At 53.5% G+C, this 21,680-nt stretch overlaps 1 protein-coding gene across 2 annotated transcripts; it reads right to left on the bottom strand.

The window, feature by feature from the left end:
• Positions 1–15,946: 15,946 nt before the first annotated feature.
• Positions 15,947–19,955, bottom strand: LOC100286101 (xylosyltransferase 1). Of its 2 annotated transcripts, NR_158752.1 has the most exons (5): positions 19,176–19,955; positions 17,542–17,617; positions 17,346–17,461; positions 16,625–17,268; positions 15,947–16,218 (listed from the first exon to the last, which is right to left on the bottom strand). NR_158752.1 is itself a non-coding variant. In NM_001366140.1 (4 exons), exons 1-4 carry the CDS (start codon positions 19,675–19,677, stop codon positions 16,754–16,756), a joined length of 1,209 nt encoding a protein of 402 aa, NP_001353069.1. In that variant the 5' UTR covers positions 19,678–19,955; the 3' UTR covers positions 16,325–16,753. The 2 variants fall into 2 exon arrangements, 1 of the variants encoding a protein (NP_001353069.1); NM_001366140.1 differs by lacking the exon at positions 15,947–16,218 and having other exon boundaries at positions 16,325–17,268.
• Positions 19,956–21,680: the final 1,725 nt, after the last annotated feature.

Here is a 21,680-nt window from a genome sequence, read left to right as displayed (position 1 = left end):
TCGTCGAACGTTCCTGCGTCGGTTCCTCCATCGGCGGGATTCTCGTTGAGGTGGTTCTTCTCCAGGCGTGGTCGGTTCGTCGTCAGAGACGGCGGGCGACTCCACTCTCCCGATGAAGAGGACGTCGGGGTAGAACGGTACTGCTGTCGTGGCGACTTTCTTTCCGTTCTCCTTTGAGGCCGGAGGAACGGGAAGAGCGACTTGCCTCTCCCTGGTCTCCTTCTTTCTCGCGACCCGTGTCCACTCTTTCGTCGGGGAAGTAGACAGCGGAGTCTTCCGGGTCAGCGAGCTTCTAGCTCCAGCCTCCCCGGAGACGATCTTTTTCCGAAGAGCCGGAGGTAGCATTTTTCCAGCATTCTTGGAGTTTGTTGGAGGAAACTTCTTTTCCGGCAGATCCGCAATGCGGTGTAGAATTCCCTCTTCATCCGCTATAGATGAAATCGTCCCGAAGTAGAATACAGATCCGGGACGCATGGTGATCTTGCTGTGGAAGGTGACGGCCATTAAGCTAGCTTGGATCGTCGACACACCCCCTACCTGGCGCGCCAGCTGTCGGTGTTTTGGGTCCGACCGCACACCCGGGGTTGCCCCTCAAGATGTTTTTAGGAGTAGGACGGTGTCGACAACTGTAGCAAAATGGTTCGTGCCGATCGCACGAGGGACAATGGACAAGATTTGCAGGTTCGGGCCGCTTAGAAGTGCGTAACACCCTACGTCCTGGTGAGTATATGAGCGTGGTTACAAGAGGACTCTCTGGATGGAGGGCACAGAGAGTTTACGTGGGTGGCTAAGTAAAATAGGGTCGATCGTTCTGAAGGGGTGCCCCCTAGGCCTTATATACTCGACCGTGGGGCAGTACATGTGGATATGATAACAACAAGTAGCTAAAAGATAGTGAACTTCCTGAGTTTATCCCTACGTAACCCTCGCCGACTTATCCTCGCATGGCTCCGCTGCATGGGGGCTTCAGCGCGGGAAAGTCGGGTCTCTGTTGCGATTTATTCGTTCGACGTTGTGGGCCGTCCGGGTTTGCACCAATCCAGTCTCACGTCTTCTCTTCTTTGTCGGTTGTCTTTCCCTAGGCCCACGAGAGAATGACCTTACGAATTATTGGGCCCTTGGGCCTTTCGTGAGGCCTTTTACTTCTTTAGTGGACCCAGGGGATATCTATCCCCCACACCCGTGGTTCTTCCGCCTTGTCGTCGTTGGGGGAACACAACTTCGCGGAAGTTGGTACCTTTCAGCCATCGTTCGGCTTCAAGGATTTTCGTCAGGCAGCCTGGCTGCATCCCCTCGCCGGTGGTCACCCAAGACGGTGACCTCCAGTTCGGTGGTGGGGAGAACCGAGTCGGGCTGCGATCTTGGTTCCGCCCTCAGCTTCAAGGATCTTCGTCATCCTGGCTGGGGCGGAAGCCGGGCTAAGCCGGAGCTCTACCTCCTGCACGAGTCGGCCGGCCACCTCTTCTTCCAGCTTCTGGTGGTGGAAACCATCCTCCAGCTCTGCGGAGGAGGCGTCCTCCAGCCATGCCGGGGAAGGCGAACTGTCGCTGCCCAGCTAGGATGCAACATTCCGTCCTCTGTCCTCGCTTTCGCGGCGAGGACAGGAGTGAGGGCCTGCCGGTGCGCTTTAGAGTGGCCTGCGCTTGCTGGTGCGGCGTTGGTGGACAGGTGGACGTCGCCGTCGGTGTCGACGTGGTGGCAGCTGGAGAAAGCTTCTCCGCCGTCGGGGCCGTCAACGCTGCCTACGGACCGACCTCCGGCTCTTTTGGCTTTGATAGCTTGTCCTCGCCCCTCGAGTGGGGGCATGGGCGAGGAGCTCGTCGCAGCAGCGTCCGCCCCGAGGTCATCGCTGCTGCTGTTTGGCCACTTCGGAGCGGGCGTCGACGAGCCACCAGGGGTTTTGTCGCCCTGCAGGCCCTCCAACGTGGGGGGTTGTTCATACCTGCGGGGGCGGAACCAGAGTTCCGTTTGTAATGGCACCTTGAGTGCTGGCGTATGTTCATTGTGGCTGTCGGGGCCTGAACATGTATGTATCTTTCGGCGTGAAGCCGTGTTTTTCCCTCATTCCGAGCACTGGGACTCGCCTGTTGGCTAACTGAACCGCTTCACCAAGTGTGAGTTGCCTCGTGCGAAGGTGATGAGTGAGATATCCGTATCCCAGAGGTGTAGGAGTCCCTCGGCTCAGTCGGCCTTGCCGCCCGAGGCTTCTCTTGCTTAGTTAAAGGAAACCCTCGGCCGCTCTTCGATGAGCTGGAGCCGGAGGCAGCGGTATCAGCGTGGACAGAGGCAGAGTTGGCTCGAAAAGAAGACTTCGTCGGCCGGAGCCTGACCGGGCCGTCCGCTGGCGGGACCGGCGCCGGAGTCGAGTTGCCGAGGCCATGGGCCGGGCTGATGTCCTTGGGGGACAGCCGGCTGAGGCTTCGAGGTGACCGACCGAGCCGTCTGCTCGAGCCGGACTCCTGGAGGAGACCCTGGCAGCGATGGCCCGGGCGTGGTGCTGACATCGTCCTTCGGAGCGGAGATCCTCCGACTGTGTTGCCGTTCGAGGCTCGGTCGGACTTCGCCGAAGGTGGTGTTGACGTCGAGGGTGCTGCTGCTCCCCCTCCATCGAGGTCCGAACCTGCAGGATCGGTTTACCTTGTAGTGTGCGTATGTTTTCTGCGGCCGCCGAGGCCCAAACATGCCGTCGTTATGTTGTAAATCTGCGTTTCTTTTTCCCTTTGTTTCGAGTATCAAGACTTATTTGTCGGCATCAGAATTGTTTGTTCGAGCGAGAGTTACTTTTCACGGAAGGTGATGAGTGAGGTATCCGTATCCCGGAGGCATAGGAGTCCCTCGGCTCGATCGGCCTTGCCGCTTACGTGTACTCTTACTCGTCCGTAGGATTCTGCTAACGATGTAGTCGAGAAGGCCCGAAAAATCGTTTCGGCAGAAGGGTCTCCGAGCATTGGGACTTGTTCGGTCAGCGGAATCGCTTATCCGAGCGTGAGTTACTTATCGCAGAAGGTGATGAGTGAGGTATCCGTATCCCGGAGGCGTAGGAGTCCCTCGGCTCGGTCGGCCTTGGCTGCTTACGTGTACTCCGTCGTTTTCAGGACCCCACTTTCGAAGTAGTCAAAAAGCACGAAAGGCGCTCTGGCAGAAAGACTTTTTCCGAGGAAAATTTTGACGCAGAGGGGGTTCCCCCCTTCTAGCCCCCGAGGGAGGGTCGGGCTTTTTGCCGAGGCAAGGCCGACCCTTCCTTGATGGTTAGACTTTGAACGTGAACGAGGTGTGCGAACGACTTGAAAGCATCTTAAGGGTAGAAGCAACGTAGCTGTCGGATGTTCCAAGCGTTGCTGTAGACCTCGCCTTGGCTGTTGGCCAGCTTGTATGTCCCGGGCTTCAAAACCTTGGCGATGACGAACGGCCCTTCCCAGGGAGGCGTGAGCTTGTGCCGCCCTCGGGCATCTTGTCGCAGCCAAAGCACCAGGTCGCCTGCTTGGAGGTCTCGGGACCGAACCCCTCAGGCGTGGTAGCGTCGCAGGGACTGCTGGTACCACGCCGAGTGTAGTAAGGCCATGTCCCGAGCCTCTTCGAGCTGGTCCAGTGAGTCTTCTCGGTCGGTCTGGTTTCTTTGGTCGTCGTACGCCTTCGTCCTCGGGGAACCGTATTCTAAGTCTGTGGGCAAGACGGCCTCGGCCCCATAGACTAGAAAGAACGGTGTGAAGCCCGTGGCTCGGCTCGGCGTTGTCCTCAGACTCCAGACCACCGAGGGGAGTTCCTTTATCCACCGCCTTCCAAACTGGTGGAGGTCGATGTAGATCCTCGGCTTGAGTCCTTGCAGAATCATGCCGTTGGCATGTTCCACTTGCCCATTCGTCATGGGGTGAGCCACGGCAGCCCAGTCCACCCGGATATGGTGATCCTCACAGAAGTCCAGGAACTTTCGGCCAGTGAACTGGGTGCCATTGTTGGTGATGATGGAGTTCGGGACCCCAAAGCAACGGATGATGTTGGTGAAGAATGCCACCGCCTGTTCGGACCTGATGCTGTTTAGGGGTCGGACCTCGATCCACTTGGAGAATTTGTCGATGGCGACCAGCAGGTGCGTGTAGCCCCCGGGTGCCTTCTGCAAGGGACCAACAAGGTCCAGTCCCCACACAGCAAACGATCAGGTGATGGGTATTGTCTGTAGAGCCTGAGCGGGCAGGTGGGTCTGCCTTGCGTAGAACTGACATCCTTGGCAGGCGCGGACAATTCTAGTGGCATCGGCCACCGCGGTCGGCCAGTAGAAACCTTGTCGGAAGGCGTTTCCAACAAGGGCTCGGGGCGCTGCGTGATGACCGCAAGCCCCCGAGTGTATTTCTCATAAGAGCTCCTGGCCTTCGGCGATGGATATGCACCGCTGGAGGACGCCAGATGGGCTGCGGTGGTAGAGCTCCTTTCCGTCACCCAGTAAGACAAACGACTTGGCGCGCCGCGCCAGTCGCCAAGCCTCGGCTCGGTCGAGGGGCAGCTCTCCTTGGTGGAGATATTGCAGGTACGGGGTCTGCCAGTTTCGATTAGGCTGGACCCCACTCCGCTCTTCCTCGACGCGCTGTGCCGAGGATGCCTCGGGCTGGGCCGAGGCCTTCTCGGGCTCGGGCGTGTCGTCGGTCTTGACTGAGGGTTGATGTAGGTCTCGGGAGAAGACGTCCGGGGGGACCGTTGTCCGCCCCGAGGCTATCTTAGCCAGCTCGTCCGCGGTCTCGTTGTGTCGTCGGGCGATGTGGTTGAGCTCGAGCCCGTAGAACTTGTCCTCCAGGCGTCGAACCTCATCGCAGTAGGCTTCCATCTTCGGGTCGCGGTAGTGGGAGTTCTTCATAACTTGGTCAATGACGAGCTGCGAGTCGCCGCGAGCGTCGAGGCGTCGGACCCCTAGCTCAATGGCGATGCGCAACCCGTTGATCAGAGCTTCATACTCAGCCACATTGTTGGACGCCGGGAAATGGAGGCGCAGCACGTAGCGTAGGTGTTTCCCGAGGGGCGAGATGAAGAGCAGGCCCGCGCCTGCCCCTGTTTTCATCAGCGACCCATCGAAAAACATGGTCCAGAGTTCCGGCTGGATCGGAGCCGCCGGGAGCTGGGTGTCGACCCATTCAGCCACAAAGTCCGCCAAGACTTGGGACTTGATGGCCTTCCGAGGGGCGAACGAGATCGTCTCGCCCATGATTTCCACCGCCCACTTTGCAATCCTACCCGAGGCCTCTCGGCACTGGATGATCTCCCCTAGGGGGAAGGATGACACCAGAGTCACAGGATGAGACTCGAAGTAGTGTCGCAACTTCCGCCGCGTCAGGATCACCGCGTACAGCAGCTTCTGAATTTGCGGGTAGCGGATCTTGGTCTCGGATAGTACCTCGCTGATGAAGTAAACTGGCCTCTGGATGGGCAATGCATGCCCTTCTTCTTGTCTCTCAACCACGATCGCGGCGCTGACCACCTGGGTGGTAGTGGCGACGTAGATCAAGAGGTCTTCTCCGGTGGCGGGGGGCACCAAGATGGGCGCGTTCGTAAGGAGTGCCTTCAGGTTCCCGAGGGCTTCCTCGGCCTCGGAGGTCCAAGTGAAACACTCGGTCTTTCTTAAGAGGCGGTACAGAGGTAGGCCTCTTTCGCCGAGGCGCGAGATGAAACGGCTCAGGGCCGCAAGGCATCCCATGACCCTCTGTACGCCTTTCAAGTCCTTGATGGGCCCCATGTTGGTGATGGCCGCGATTTTCTCCGGGTTGGCCTCGATGCCCCGCTCGGAGACGATGAACCCCAAGAGCATGCCTCGAGGGACTCCGAAGACACACTTCTCGGGATTGAGTTTTACGCCCTTTGCCTTGAGACACCGGAATGTCGTTTCAAGGTCGGAAAGGAGGTCGGAGGCTTTCCTCGTCTTGACTACGATGTCATCGACATAAGCCTCGACCGTTCGACCAATGTGTTCGCCGAACACGTGGTTCATGCACCTTTGGTACGTCGCACCCGCATTCCTCAAACCGAATGGCATAGTAACATAGCAGTACATGCCAAAAGGTGTGATGAAAGAAGTCGTGAGCTGGTCGGACTCTTTCATCCTGATTTGGTGATACCCTGAGTAGGCATCGAGGAAAGACAGGGTTTCGCATCCCGCAGTGGAATCCACGATTTGATCGATGCGAGGCAGAGGATAGGGAACTTTTGGGCATGCTTTGTTTAGACCAATGTAGTCTACACACATCCGCCATTTCCCTCCTTTCTTTCTCACAAGCACGGGGTTGGCAAGCCATTCGGGATGGAATACCTCTTTGATGAACCCTGCGGCCATCAGCTTATGGATCTCCTCGCCTATGGCTCTGCGCTTTTCTTCGTCGAATCGGCGCAGAGGTTGCTTCACGGGTCGGGCTCTAGCTCGGATATCCAGCGAGTGCTCGGCGACATCCCTCGGTATGCCAGGCATGTCCGAGGGACTCCACGCGAAAACTTCGGCGTTTGCGTAGAGAAAGTCGATGAGCACTGCTTCCTATTTGGGGTCGACCTCGGAGCCGATCCGGATCTGCTTGGAGGCGTCGTTGCTGGGGTCGAGTGGGACAGACTTAACCGTCTCCGCTGGCTCAAAGTTGCCGGCATGGCGCTTCACGTCTGGCGCCTCCTTGGAGAGGCTCTCAAGGTCGGCAATGAGGGCCTCAGATTTGGCGAGGGCCTTGGCGTACTCCACGCACTCTACGTCGCATTCATACGCGTGTCGGTACGTGTGGCCGACGGTGATGACCCCGTTGGGGCCCGGCATCTTGAGCTTGAGGTAGGTGTAGTTGGGGACGGCCATGAACTTGACGTAGCATGGCCTCCCTAGTACCGCGTGGTAGGTTCCTTGGAACCCGACCACCTCGAACGTGAGGGTTTCCCTTCTGAAGTTGGAGGGAGTCCCGAAGTAGACGGGCAGATCGAGTCGTTCGAGGGGTTGGACGCGTTTCACGGGGATGATCCCGTGAAAAGGCGCCGCACCGGCCCGGACCGAGGACAGATCGATCTGCAGGAGCTCGAGGGTCTCGGCGTAGATGATGTTGAGGCTGCTGCCTCCGTCCATGAGGACCTTGGTGAGCCTGACGTTGCCGATGACGGGGTCGACAACGAGCGGGTATTTCCCCGGGCTCGGCACGCGGTCGGGGTGATCGCCCTGGTCGAAGGTGATGGGCTTGTCGGACCAGTCTAGGTAGACCGGCGCCGCCACCTTTACCGAGCAGACCTCCCGACGCTCTTGCTTGTGGTGCCGAGCCAAGGCGTTCGCCACTGGCCCACCGTAGATCATGAAGCAGTTGCGGACCTCGGGGAACTCCTCTGCCTGGTGATCCTCCTTCTTATCGTCGTGGGGGGCCCTGCCACCCTCCGCAGGTGGCCCGGCCCTGTGAAAGTGACGCCGAAGCATGGCGCATTCCTCAAGGGTGTGCTTGACGGGTCCCTGATGATAGGGGCACGGCTCCTTGAGCATCTTGTCAAATAGATTGGCGCCTCCGGGAGGTTTCCGAGGGTACTTGTACTCAGCGGCGGCGACAAGGTCTGCGTCGGCCACGTCGCGTTTCGCTTGCGACTTCTTCTTGCCTTTCTTCTTGGTGCCGCGCTGAGCGGACGCCTCAGGAACATCTTCCGGCTGGCGACCCTGGGGCTGCTTGTCCTTCCGGAAGATGGCCTCAACCGCCTCCTGGCCAGAGGCGAACTTGGTGGCGACGTCCATCAGCTCGCTCGCCCTGGTGGGGGTCTTGCGTCCCAGCTTGCTCACCAGGTCGCGGCAGGTGGTGCCGGCGAGGAACGCACCGATGACATCCGAGTCAGTGACGTTGGGCAGCTCGGTGCGCTGCTTTGAGAATCGCTGGATGTAGTCCTGGAGAGACTCTCTCGGCTGCTGGCGGCAGCTTCGGAGATCCCAGGAGTTCCCAGGGCGCACATACGTGCCCTGGAAATTACCAGCGAAGGCTTGGACCAGGTCGTCCCAGTTGGAGATCTGCCTCGGAGGCAGATGCTCCAGCCAGGCCCGAGCGGAGTCGGAGAGGAACAGGGGGAGGTTGCGGATGATGAGGTTGTCATCGTCCGTTCCACCCAGTTGGCAGGCCAGCCGGTAGTCCGCGAGCCATAGTTTCGGTCTTGTCTCCCCGAGTACTTTGCGATGGTAGTCGGGGTTCGGAACCGGGTCGAGAACGGCGCCCGTCGTATGGCTCGGCTGAAAGCCTGTGGGCCGGGCGGTTCGGGCGAGGGGCTCCGATCCTCCCCGCTATCGTAGCGTCCCCCACGCCTGGGGTGGTAGCCTCGGCGCACCCTCTCGTCGAGGCGGGCTCGATGGTTGCGGTGGTGGTGCTCGTTGACGAGGCGTCCCGGGGCTGCAAGCGCTGTGTTGCGCGTGCGCCCGGTGTGGACCGAGGCTTCCCGCACGAATCAGGAAGTCGCGGCGCGGTGCTCCGAGGGGTATCCCTGCCTTCGGGAGGCAGAGCTCTCGGCCCGTCGGACCGCAGCATCCTCCAGGAGATTCTTGAGCTCTCCCCGGATCCGCCGCCCTTCGGTGGTTGATGGTTCTGGCATTGCGCGGAGAAGTATCGCTGCTGCAGCCAGGTTCTGGCCGACCCCACTTGAAGCTGGTGGCGGCCTTGTCCTGACGTCATCGGCGATGCGGAGTTGGACGCCCTGGGGTAGATGACGCGCTTCTCCGGCTGGAGCTTGGCCTACCCATTCCTACCCGATGTTTCGGCGGAGCGGCTCAAGTGTTCCTGCCCCCTCGTCGAGCCTAGCCTGCATCTCGCGGATTTGCTCGAGCTGTGCGTCCTGACCCCCCGCAAGGACTGGGACCACAACTAGCTCCCGAAGGATGTCAACGCGAGGCACAGGCCTAGGGGGATCACCGTTTTCCGGTATACCAAGATGGTTGCCTTTGTCGGGACCCCCTAGATCGACGTGGAAACATTCACGACTTGGGTCGCTGTCTCCGTCACCGAAGCTGTGGCTACCGTCGGAACAATCGGAAAGGCAGTAGTCGCATGCGGTCATAAAGTCCCGCATGGCGCTGGGGTTACCGAGCCCAGAGAAATCCCAACCAAAGTCGGGCTCGTCATCTTCCTCGGAACCTGAGGGTCCGTAGGTCGAGACGGCCGTCAGCCGGTCCCAGGGTGACCGCATATGATACCCCGGAGGGCTGGTGCATGCCTCTATGAAGGCTTCCACCAAAGCAGGGTCGCTTGGTGGGTCGAGGCCGAATCCAAATGGCATGAGACGGGAGTCGGTCGGTACCTCTTGGTCGACAGGTGGTGACGTTGTCATGTCAGGGGCGGACTGCACCATCGTCTCAGGTACGAGGGTGACGCCCAGCAAGTCCTTCGCGAGCGTGCTGGCGTCGTCCATCCGCTTGGAGTTGGCGTGTTGCAGGGAAATGGTGCTCGTCTTCGTCTCAGACGTGAGGTCGACGCCCGACGTGTCCCCCGTCGGGGCGCCGGCGCGGTCGACTCGCTCGACAGCCGATGAGGTGCCGCCTCCTGCTTGGCCATGGTTGCCCCGCCTCCTCCTCCTCCGGCGGGGGAGGTGACGGGACAAACTCGGACGCCGTTCTTCCACCTCGTGGGAAGACGTCGTCGATTCCGCCGCCGGCGGGCGGGTTGTCGGTCGCCACTGTCGCCGTCGCGCGGCGGAGGAAGGAGTATCATGTCGTAGCTGTCGTCGAGGGACATGAACTCAAGACTCCCGAAACGGAGCACCGTCCCGGGTTGGAAAGGTTGCTGGAGACTGCCCATCTAGAGCTTGACGGGGAGCTGTTCGTCAACACGCAGCAGGCCTCTACATGGGGCACCAACTGTCGGCGTTTCGACCCCAGGGGGTCCCTGGACCGACGAGTGAATTGTCGCCGCGTGTCCCAGCCCAGATGGGTCGGCGCGAGACGGAGCACGAAGGGGGGTAGAAGAGAGGGGAAAGCCCGCGGCCTCCGTGTTTGTCCCGCGCCCAGGTCGGGTGCGCTTGCAGTAGGGGGTTACAAGCGTCCGTGTGGGGGGAGACGGCGAGGGACTCTACGCGTCGCCCTGTCCTCCCGCGCGGCCAACCTCCTCGTAAGAGAGCCCTGGACCTTCCTTTTATAGGCGTAAGGAGAGGGTCCAGGTGTACAATGGGGGTGTAGCAATGCGCTATCGTGTCTAGCAGAGAGGAGCTAGCGCTCTAAGTACATGCCTTCGTGGCAGCCAGAGAGGTTTTGGCACCCTGTTCATATGATGTCGTGGCCGTCGGAGGAGCGTTGGAGCCTTGCGAAAGGACAACTGTCGGGGCTGTCGAGTCCTTGCTGACGTCTCCTTGCTTCTGTAAGGGTTTGAGAGTCGCCGTCGTCATGGAGCACGCGGGGCGCCATCATTATCTGTTTTCCGGGGCGAGCCAGATGGGACACCGGTCCCGTTACCCGTAGCCTGAGCTAGCTAGGGATAGGGTAATGATGGCCCCCCCTGTGACGTGGTCGGTCCGAGCCCTGGGTCGGGCGAGGCGGAGGCTCCTCCGAGGTCGGGGTCGAGTCGGTCTTCCGAGGTCGAGGTCTTGTCCGAGCCCCGGGTCGGGCAAGGCGGAGTTCGTCGTCTTCCGGGGCCGAGCCCGAGTCCGAGCCCTGGGTCGGGCGAGGCAGAGTTCGTCGTCTTCCGGGGCCGAGCCCGAGTCCGAGCCCTGGGGTCGGGCGAGGCGGAGTTCGTCGTCTTCCGGGGCCGAGCCCGAGTCCGAGCCCTGGGTCGGGCGAGGCGGAGTTTCCTATGGCGCCCGAGGCCAGACTTGGCTGCTGTCAGCCTCACTCTGTCGAGCGGCACAGCAGTCGGAGCGACGCAGGCGGCACTGTCTTCTTGTCAGGCCGGTCAGTGGAGCGGCGAAATGACCGCGGTCACTTTCGGCTCTGTCGACTGAAGGGCGCATGACAGGATAGGATGTCAGGCCATCCTTGCATTAAATGCTCCTGCGATTTGGTCGGTCGGTGTGGCGATCTGGTCAAGGTTGCTTCTTGGCGAAGACTGGGCCTCGGGCGAGACGTGAATCTTCCGGGGTCGGCTGCCTATGCCCGAGGCTGGGCTCGGGCGAGGCGAGGTCGTGTCCCTTGAGTGGACCGAGCCTTGGCTTAATCGCACCCATCAGGCCTTTGCAGCTTAGTGCTGATGGGGGTTACCAACTGAGATTAGGAGTCTTGGGGGTACCCCTAATTATGGTCCCCGACAGGTGTAGAAATGACGAATATCCTCTTCTTCCACATCGTCGGTCTCATTTTCCCTGTCATTAATATCAGTGGAAGCAATACAGGAAAATGTACCTTGTGGTGATGAAGATTCATCCTCGCTATCATCCTCATACTCCTCCTCATCATTGCTTTCGTCTCCACTATCATTGTTAGCAATAAGACATTTATAACTAGTGGAAGACAAACCTTTCGATGAGGTAGATTTATCGTTTGGTTGCCATCATTTTTGTTCTTCTCCCTTGGACAAGTTAGTATCACAGGCAATAGAGGGTGCAGAAGCAGTGCATATGGACTCAAAAAATTTCAACTTAATTTTAGTCCATAGATCATGAGCATTAACAAATAAATCACTATCACTACTCATGATGGCAAAATAGGCACCTCTAGAAAGAGACTCAACTAAGATGTTGCAAGCATGGTGATTAAGAGATAGACATCTTAGTTCATCATTAGAAGGATTTTGACTAATATTAGAGGGAAAAATACTTCTACTAAAGATATGTCTCAAATCAGGATCAATATGCATGAAAGCATTATAAATAGAGATAGACCAAGATTTATAATTAGAATCATCGCCTAGAAGAAGTTCTAGAGTTACCTCTTGTGACGACATCGTCATCTCCGGACGGCTAAGCCCACACTGGAGAGGCCTACCTCTGATACCAATTGAAAGTTCCCTTTGCCCGGGAACAGGATCTGGATGTCGCCTAGAGGGGGTGAATAGGCGAATAAAAATTATCACTTTAAAACTTTATTCTTACTCTACTCGAAGACCAGATCGCAGTGGAATGAAAGACCCTTCGAGTAGGTTGCAGTGGAATAGAAGATCCTGTCTCAAAGTGCCCTGCACTTCAAATATAACTTGTACACCAAATAAGTATTGAAGTGCACATATAAAGAGTAGAGAATGCAGAGAGACATCACACAATATAGAGCGAAGCACACAGACAAAGGGATTTATCCCGAGGTTCGGCCAAGCCTAAAATGCTTGCCTAGTCCTCGTTGGAGTTAGCCATACCTGGGCTTGGAGTCTATTTTAACTCCTTCCTCTGTTTGCTCAGATCTGTCAGTATGACAGATAGAGCCTTCCACTATGTTGAGTTGGTTACAACGAAACCGCGGCTGCTTACAATCTTCTTGGCAACACTCCGGCAGAGTAACGATATGCTCAAGACCTTGCTCTAGCTCTCAGCAGCACTTCCCCACTCTCTCAAGGCTTATAGCTTTGCCTCTACACAAACTAGAGAGATATACATGAGAGGGAGAGAGAGAATTGATCCGAGTGATGTCTACAATTGTTGACTGCCCTTGTGTACTTGTTGGAGGCGCCTAGGGGTCCCTTTTATAGACCCAAGGGGCCTAGGAGCCGTTGGAATCCATTTTGGAACAATACTTGCTTTCTATCGGGTGGCGCACCGGACAGTCCGGTGCACCACCGGACAGGTCCTGTAGCTTGTCCGGTGCGTGATCTCCTTCCAAATCGGGCTCTGCTGACCGTTGGAGCAACGGTCGTCTTGGCTCACCGGACACTGTCCGGTGTACACCGGACAGTCCGGTGCGCCAACTATCTGTTGGCCCAAGCCACGCGTCGCCCGCTGATCGCGCTGCTAACCGTTGGCGCAATCGACCGTTGGCTCACCGGACAGTCCGATGCACCACCGGACAGTCCGGTGAATTATAGTCGTACGCTGCCAAACTTTCCCGAGAGTGGCCTGTTCACCGGAGTTCAGCCTAGCGTACCGGAAACTGTCCGGTGCACCACCGGACAGTCCGGTGTGCCAGACTGAGCTGAGTCTTGGCTGTACACAACCAAGCCTTTTGTATCTCTTTTCTTTTCTCCTTTTTATCTGTTTCTAACACTTAGACAAATATATTAGTACACAAAAACCAATGTACTAAGTCTAGAATCATACCTTCTCTTTGATTTTCACTTCTTTAGCATTTGGCATGACTGAGATTGATGTTGGACTCATAAATCATCAAGTCAGCTTAACTTGATCTAGATTGTTATTTCTGAGCTCCAACATCCTGCAAAGGTCACATAGAATATCTCCAAACATAGGAACAACCCAAACTAAAGATCAAGGTGCACTTAGCTCTTTTGGGCTGCTTCCGGTTCTGATTTTGACATTTGTTCTCCTTCCAGTGACCTTGTTCCCTTTTGAGCTTGGTCTTGAGCCTTATGACTTACACCACATAATTGTAGATGTTACCTCATTGGTTGTAAGTCATGTCCTTATGTAGTGTTCCTTGATGTACCATAACTCTTCTTAACTCGATCAACCCTGATTCCGCAAATCTCCTTCTTCACCCTTGGCTTTGGGTTCTTGGCCTCCTTGACTTTCTCCCGTGCACTCGGTACCTCGAAGCTCTTCTTGCTTCCATCCTTGGTTTGATCAGTTGTCTCCAAGTTATGCACATCACGTCTCACTTAAGCAGTGTCCACCTTTCCTATGATGTCCATTATCTATAGATAATTCCGTCTTTGGACCATCACACCTGTTTACTTGTGTTGAACCCTGTTAGCTTTGCATTCAGCACCTGTTCAACACTTAACACACTTGTTAGTCCTTTAATTGGGTTGTCATCCAAACACCAAAACCCACAAGAGACTTTCACCGGCCTGTCTTTAATTCTCTTCGCAAACACACACTTGCCTTTTTGTTTAAGCAAGCGTGTATGGTGGTGCGTGCCTGATGACTAACGATGTACGACGGAACTTCTACCGGCAGGTGTGGCACGTGCTCTCCAATGATGAGACCATGCAAATCATGACATATATCAAAGTCTGCATGGTGCCGATGGTTGCAATGTAGTAGTGAAACAGCTAAATTAAAATAACAAAATTTATGTATGGCTAGGATCACAAATGGATTATGAAACATTTTCTTATAACAATATAAGACACATTTTGTATATAAGTTATCATGGTATTATATGTTCCCGTTGCAACGCACGGGTACTCGCCTAGTATATATATAAATGGTGTTTAGCAGGCTAGCTAAAATCTCTGTTTTCAAAATTGAAGTGTTGTAAATACTATAATTGTTTTAAGGTATTCTAAACTTAGGTATGGACCTCGGTTTCAAACTGTAGACTACGGTATTGTCATGGCTAAAATATATTGTAGTATTTCAAAAGTCGTGGTTTTCAAAAACTTTGTTCTCAAAGATGGCCTAAGTCTCAACTTATGTTTGATACGTTAGAGCATCCTCCAACAATGCATGTGCACTATCTTAAAATATAAGACCTAATTCATAAAAAATAGTTCCAACAATATTCTATTGAATGAATTTTCATCAAAAAAAAGTATAGGACACATTATGAAGTGACCCAAATATACTGCACCCTACACTAGTGCTCTATCTTTATTTTCATTATTCTCAACATTTTCTTTCCTAATAATATAATTTACTTCTTAAAATACATGATTTAGGGTTTAACTATTGAAGCACAATTTGTTTCTAATGCTCTAAACACTCTAAATGATGCAGTATTTTAATTTTTAGAACACTATTTCAAATTACTACCTTGTTGGAGATACTCACCGACTGCGATGTAAGAGCATCTTCAAGAGCTCTCTAGAAGTCTCCCCTAAATCAAGTTTTTTAGGGGAAAATAGAAAAACTTTGTCTCCAACTGTTCCCCTAAAGCGCTCTCAACTTTTTCATAACCCTTAAAACTCTCTCATTTGTAGCTATAAATAAGGGTTTTTTTTGCTCTCCAGAAACAATCTACCGTTTAAGGTATCTGTTGGAGAAAGGATTAAAATCTATTCCCACTAATTTCTTAGATGCCCCTTAAAACTAATTTCCAATAGTCATTTCCTAGGGAGCTCTTAGAAATGCTAGCTCTAAGAAATCATAACCATTACAGTAGGTTTTGAAATTTATGACACCATTAAATAACTGAAAACCAGAATAGAAAAAAGAAATGCTACAAAAAGAAAAGGAAATCACATGGATTACGTGCAGATGGCATCTCAAGCAGTCTGTCCTCTTTTTTTTTTTTGCTTTTTATCCTTTTATTAGTTAAAGATTTTTGTAAATATACTTTTTTTAGTTTAAATTCAGAAAAATAAATCCTACGCGCCTATGCCTATGCAAGCGTCCAACCGATTCCTGTAAGGGCTTGTTCGGTTAGCTCTCAATCCATGTGGATTGAGTGGGATTAGATGGGTTTAAAACCCAAACAAGTCAAAACTCTTCTCATTTTTTTCCAATCCCATCCAATCCATGTGTTTTGGGAATAACCGAACAAGCCCTAAGAGCGCGCCGAGGGGTTGGCACCAATAATGACGGTGCCGACCTAGGGTTGGTCTTTGCCACTACGCCATAAGCCCCTTCGCCATTACTTGATAGATTTTTAACATTGTTCCTGCTGGTCATGGTCTTTATTTCCCTTAACAAACATTTAAAACTCCCTGCTTCTCCTTCTCCATCCGGCAGGGTGAGCATCATCGTGCAGCCCAGTTACGTGCATGCCACTTTGGTCCGGTGACACGCCTGTCGAGCTCCCATGTTCGCACTCGCACGGGTTGGGCAGGGCTTCCTGCTTCAGCTTCATCCATCCGGCTGCCACCTGTCTCATATCACAGAACAACCCGGCGGCGGCGGCGGCGGCCTCACCCGGCCCCGGCTTCCACCACCAGCGGCCGCCAGCACCAGAATCCTGTCAGGTCCGTCTACTATCCTATTAAGCACGCCACATAAGTATAACCAACGATCGAGCTTTTGCAGAATCCATTGCAATTCATATATAGATTGCTGCATCAAACGCTACTGGTACTGCACATTTTAATCCATTGTAACCTAGCATGTTTCGACATGGATACAGTAGCCTTCCACACTGGACTACACTGGAGCAGGGATACCATTGAAGGCCACACAATTCATGCAAACAGATCCTACGAAGTGTAGGGATGCTGTACTGCCAATTTGCCATTGTTCACATCCACAGCTCATTAGCTCACTAAACTCCTGCAGTTAAGGGGCACTGCGTCACTGCAAGAGACCAGAGTTGTTAGTGTAGTGTACATGCACATGCACAGACGAGATGAAAATGCAGAATAGGAGACATGAGACTATGAGAATAAACTTCATGTCAAGGTGGGAAAATCAGTAAAGCATTGTATTAACCACACGTGTCCACAACAGCCACAGCCATGACCAACCAATCAATAACATCCCCAGTTCTTCATTTTCTCAATTCTGTATGGAAGCGCCAACAATTCCACCAGTTCTATAAACAAAGGCACCGGTCATTCAACTCACCGCTACTAATTACAATGCCTATTAGCTTCCGTATTCCCACAGTAAGCTCTCTTGGCTTCCAGTAATGCTAGTGTGCACTAAGCCCTTGAAGCCATGACACCAAAAAAATTCCGGAAAGAATAGACCCATCTCTCACCTTGGCCGTGTGTTCATATAACAGGTGCAAAAATGCTTGCTCCCGAACCAGATGCCAGGAAGTTCTCGAGACATGGGGAGTTCGCTCCTCTCCTCTGTGCAAAATGAGACAATCTCAATGCTTCAACCGCTATTGCTTGCAAGAGTTGTTGCCTGACTTTGATTCTTCCATAATCTGGTTTATATATGTTCGGAACTTCTCAGCTTGAGGACCAGGTCTTACAATGTTGACGTTGCTCCACTGGGAGCAAGGATCACTGAACCACCTCCTCCTGCCTGTGCACCACGCACCAGGAACAGGTCTCTGATGCCATCGTCGAAGCACTTGATCATCAATCTTGTCCAACAAGGGTTCATTCTCCTTAAACTTCCGGGCAAAAGGAACCCCAGTCCCTACTAGCTCATCGTAATGTGTAACATTTAGGAAATGGGGCTCCATCTGAGGTGGATTGTCCCAAATCATATACCGCAAGTCGTTGTTCACTGTGAAATTGCGGAAGTCCGAGTTGCATGCAACCGAATGGAAATACCCCTCGAGAGGTAGCATCACGTTTGTCAAGTACATGAGGAGTGTTCTAGGGAGATTCTCCCAGCCAAAAATACAATACTCAACAAAGCGTCTGTTTAAAATGACCCATGGAGAACCTGACAGGAAGGGAATCTGTGTTAGAAAACCATTTCATCAAGCAGGTGGAAAACAAACTGCAAGTAAAGAGACATGCCTGTGAAAAATTTGAAACTATCAGGAGTGTCCCGTTTCTCTGTGGCTTGGAAGAACTGATTCCTCCCTGCCAAATACACTCCAGCATCTACTATAATCGGCTGCACTCTCTGAGACCTGCAAAATAAGTATGCTGCTGAAACTAACAGCAGTGCACTGTGTACCATTCACTATTGCTATGTTTAGACAGAACATACTCTTTCCATCCAATGTCACTGGTGTGATCAATAAAGTTGAGGTGCCTTGGAACAGAGGAGAAAACATGGATCAAGTCTGCAGCAAGGGACAAAAGACAAAAAGAAAACAGAGAATCATGAACACGAAACTCAAGAACCCCTAAGAGGTGTCAGTCGGAATACACAAGCCAAAAGCAAAACTAGAACATGCTAGTATCTATTAAAAAACAAAATTAGACTTCATAAGAAAGGGTGTGAACTAAGTGCGACATAGTGGAAGCAGCACATAACACAGATGAAGTTACAATAATTACCGTGTATCACATAAAAAGGCAATGTTATATAGGTAGTATCAGGAAATGAGGAAAAAGGACGCCACAAATCAGAACATCAGTTTGTGCATCCTGTGTTGATAATTCAGTGATGCACTTGTTAAAGCTCTCTTAGATGTCATTTAAATGAAGGGTTAATCAGTTGCTGAGTTACTGTCCAAGATATTCTGCTCAGTATGAGACTTTGAGTTTAAATACCCTGAACTCACAGTATGGCAGACGTGCCCTGATTTATGTTACTTAAACTCAAGGAGCAAGTACATAACATGACTATAGACATATAGAGCAACTAATGCTACATGATCTCTGTCAAAAAAAATCCCCATATTTTCTTATGCATGTCACCATGCATGATACCTCTGGTGGAGTGTATCAAGTAAATCAGCAATCAGATTCACTTGGAATCCAGTGCAGTAGCTACAGTTAACTACCATTACAATCTATTCTGTGCAAAAGAAAAGGATTTGATTGCCCAAAAGAAAGAGTTGAAGATGGTTCCCAAGAAGTCCAACCAAGCTTTAGCTAATTGACCACAAGAATAAGCTCAGTACTCTCTGATCCTAGTTAGCAATTCAGCATCAATTGGCAGCATATAGCATGAAAGATGGCCCCAACTTGCTTGGGACTAAAAGGCTTTGTTGTTGTTATTGATGGCACGAAAGACAGCATGTATATTTATATGGTTTATATAAAATAAATGGTTGTATGTGTACAGGCGTACACAGGTAGATGACACAAACAAAGCCACACCAAGAATTACATAGCTTGTTCCTGGTGATTAGAGTCCTCATAAGGACGAGAGCACACAGTGGTTGAGCTGGTACCTAAATAGAGAATGAAGAAGACATCATGTCAATCATGTAGTTGCACTATTTCACCTAAGGCGGCTATCGTACCACAGTCCAACAGAAATCCAAACGACCAAGCAGCAGGCCTCTTCCTAATTCTGATGGGGTAGTGGGCCCTTCGTCCTTTCAGGCATATTTCAATTATGCAACTTGACAGATAACATTAAACGCAACTTAATACAAGTCAACAACATGCTGTGAAGAACACAAAATTGATTTTTGTAGCTACGGCGACCCCTCAACCGAACAGTGCCAGTTGCTCCCCTTGCAATTTTATGATCTGTTCGTACAGCATGCTTTGCCTCTAATTCAAGAATGGAAATGCTCCGCAAACGCAATTTTGAGTATTCATAATAAGGACCAAGTAAAGAGCTGAGGTTTGCCTTAGATCCGGACAAGTCTGTGCGGCTGTGAAGCAAAACAGCTACTCAAACAGATCTCGCTAACAGATGGGAAGCGAGCATTTGAATCTTACCGTCCTGGGTGAGAAGGGGGTAGTCGGCGGCGTTGAGCGTGATGAACCAGTCCCACTCCGCATCCAGCCGGAGCATCGCGGCGGCCGCACGGAGCGTGGCGGCGAGGCCGGAGGATCCCATTGGGGTGCCCGCGGTGGGCCTGCCCACGACATCGACGTTCGAGAAGGCGCGCACGGCGGGAGCGGCGCGCGCGACGGCCGCGGCGAGCTCGGCGCGCTCGGAGGCCGGCGCGTCGGCGGAGAGGTGGAGCAGGTAGCGGTTCCTGGGGTGGTAGACGGCGAGGAGCAGCCGCAGGAGCTTCCTGCCGTCCCCCCGGCCGCCCGCGAGCAGGTAGGCGAAGGAGGGCGGTGCGGCGGCGCCTCGGCGCACGTAGGAGGGTGGCGGGAGGCGCGCGAAGAGTGCGGAGGAGGCGGAGAAGCCCGAGAGCGCGGAGAGGAAGAGCAGGAGCGAGACGAAGGAGACGGAGACGAGCGGGAGCAGCCACTTGTCGGCGGCGCCCATGGCAGCTGGTGTCGGCCGGGCAGGACGGTCGGTGGCGGGCGCGGGCGCGGGCGCGGGCGCTGAGGTGGTGGTGGTGGCACGCCGCGCGTCACCGCCGCATTCGGGGCTAGGGCTCCGGCGACGGCCGGGCGTCGGGCGTGGGGATTAGGGTTCGGCGAGATCGCATCGGGGGAGAAGGGAAATAGCGAGATCGGGATGGCGCCGCGCTGCTCTGTTCTGCTCGCGGCTCGCGTGCGTTTCTCTCTTGCTTGGCAATGGGAAGAGGTGGGGAAGGGGAGGAGGGACGCGAGCGTGAGGCGCCTGTCGCTTTGTACCACCGCAACACGGGGAACCGCTTCCGCGCCCCGGCTATTGCTGCCTGTGTGACTCACTGGTAACTGGGCTCCACACTGCCCTGGCCCAGCAGTCATAAGGACGATGTAGACCGCGCCGCGTGGGTCGCAGGAGGTCAAGGCACGGGTCCCGCGGGTCAGAGCGACAGTCACACTATACACGCAGCAAAATGTTATCGGATGGGGCGAGCGAACGGCACTCTTCCTTCTCACGGCCTCACCCAGTCACAGGACACTGACGCGTGGGGCACAGGGGTGCGGTGACAACCGGATCGGGACGGGGTAGGCGGCGGGTAGCAGGGGCCTGGGACGTCAGGATGGACGTTGATTACACTTGGTGGGCCCGGATGGGAGAAGCCCGCGAGCGAATAGCGGTGACGCTTCTAGAGGCGAAATTCCGTAGCATTTCCCAATATTTTCGCCGCGACAATCCTTCCCACCTAGTTGCGCGACGCGAAATTCCTCCCAGTCCCCTCGGAGTTTTTTGCTATTATGATTCACCCGTCGGACGGCTTCGCTCTCTTGGTATCCCGCAGCGCGCCATCGACAGTTTGGGATGCCCGTGTGCCAGCACTCGCCGCATTGGTACCATTGCCGGTGAAGACTCCATTAACAGCATACGCCGGCTCCTAACAGCGCACGCCGACAGTAAAAAGACATCGCTACCCTCACATTCATTACTCAGCTCCCCGCTCCCCTCGACGTTCGAACAAACCCTAACTTCTCCCTGTTTTTGTCCACCGCCGCCGCCATTGAATGCAGCTTCAGCACTGCAATGGCGTTTCAGGGGAAGAATCGCCAGGTCCTCGAGGTCGATCCGGCGGACGATCCTACAGCTGAGGTGGCCACCGCCTTCGATCGTCTCTCCGTTTCGCCCATCCCCAATCCGTCTGCATCTGCCGCCGTCGTTCAGGTCTGTTCTCCTTACGCCCTCAACAACAGTGGTACCCAGCAGCCTCAGTCGTCGTCCACTCGTGATGCCACCATGGTTCCTTTACCTCCTGCAAGTGTGCTGGTAACAACATCTTTCAACTATATTGGTTCATCTCTGGGATTTTTTGATTGTGTGTAGTAGTAATCGGTTATATAATTTTGTTTTGCAGTCTTACCGGTACCAAGAGGTCCTTAATTTCCTTCACGACGCCATTAACGAGATGCAACAAGTTTCAATGAATTTGAAGTCACTGGCCACTGACCATCTTGTTAGTCAACCTGATTCCGGTGAAGAATTGCTAGTGAACCAATTAATGTGGCGTGTACATGAGCTTGCGCAATCACTTGATAAAGCATCAATTCGTTATCAACTTGTGCACGACAATTCTTCGCCACCCTTGTCGGAGTATTGCTACAACGATGATTCAGATTCAGACCATGAACCTGACTTGATGAGGCATTGGTCACTGGAAGATGTTAGCTGGGAAGAGATTCTGGATCGTCAAATGAAGTAGATTTTCGGGGTTAGTGTTTAGGCACTACATGATGAAGTATGTGTTGGGTTATGATCAAGTATTTGTGTGCTATGATGAATTATGTATGTGTGTGGCTAGACATTAACTTAGTCTGTTGTTATGTAAGGCCTTGGCAGACCTGAGCCATCTATGTATAACTTTGTTGCTGTTATCTATGGAAGACTATGGTATCCTATTGTCTGCATTTTGGCCGAACTGATGG

Source organism: Zea mays, chromosome 8, assembly GCF_902167145.1.
Source record: "Zea mays cultivar B73 chromosome 8, Zm-B73-REFERENCE-NAM-5.0, whole genome shotgun sequence".
Classification (NCBI taxonomy): domain Eukaryota; kingdom Viridiplantae; phylum Streptophyta; class Magnoliopsida; order Poales; family Poaceae; genus Zea; species Zea mays.
Note: the sequence above shows the minus strand (reverse complement) of the source record. Positions and strands in the feature narration are given on the sequence as shown.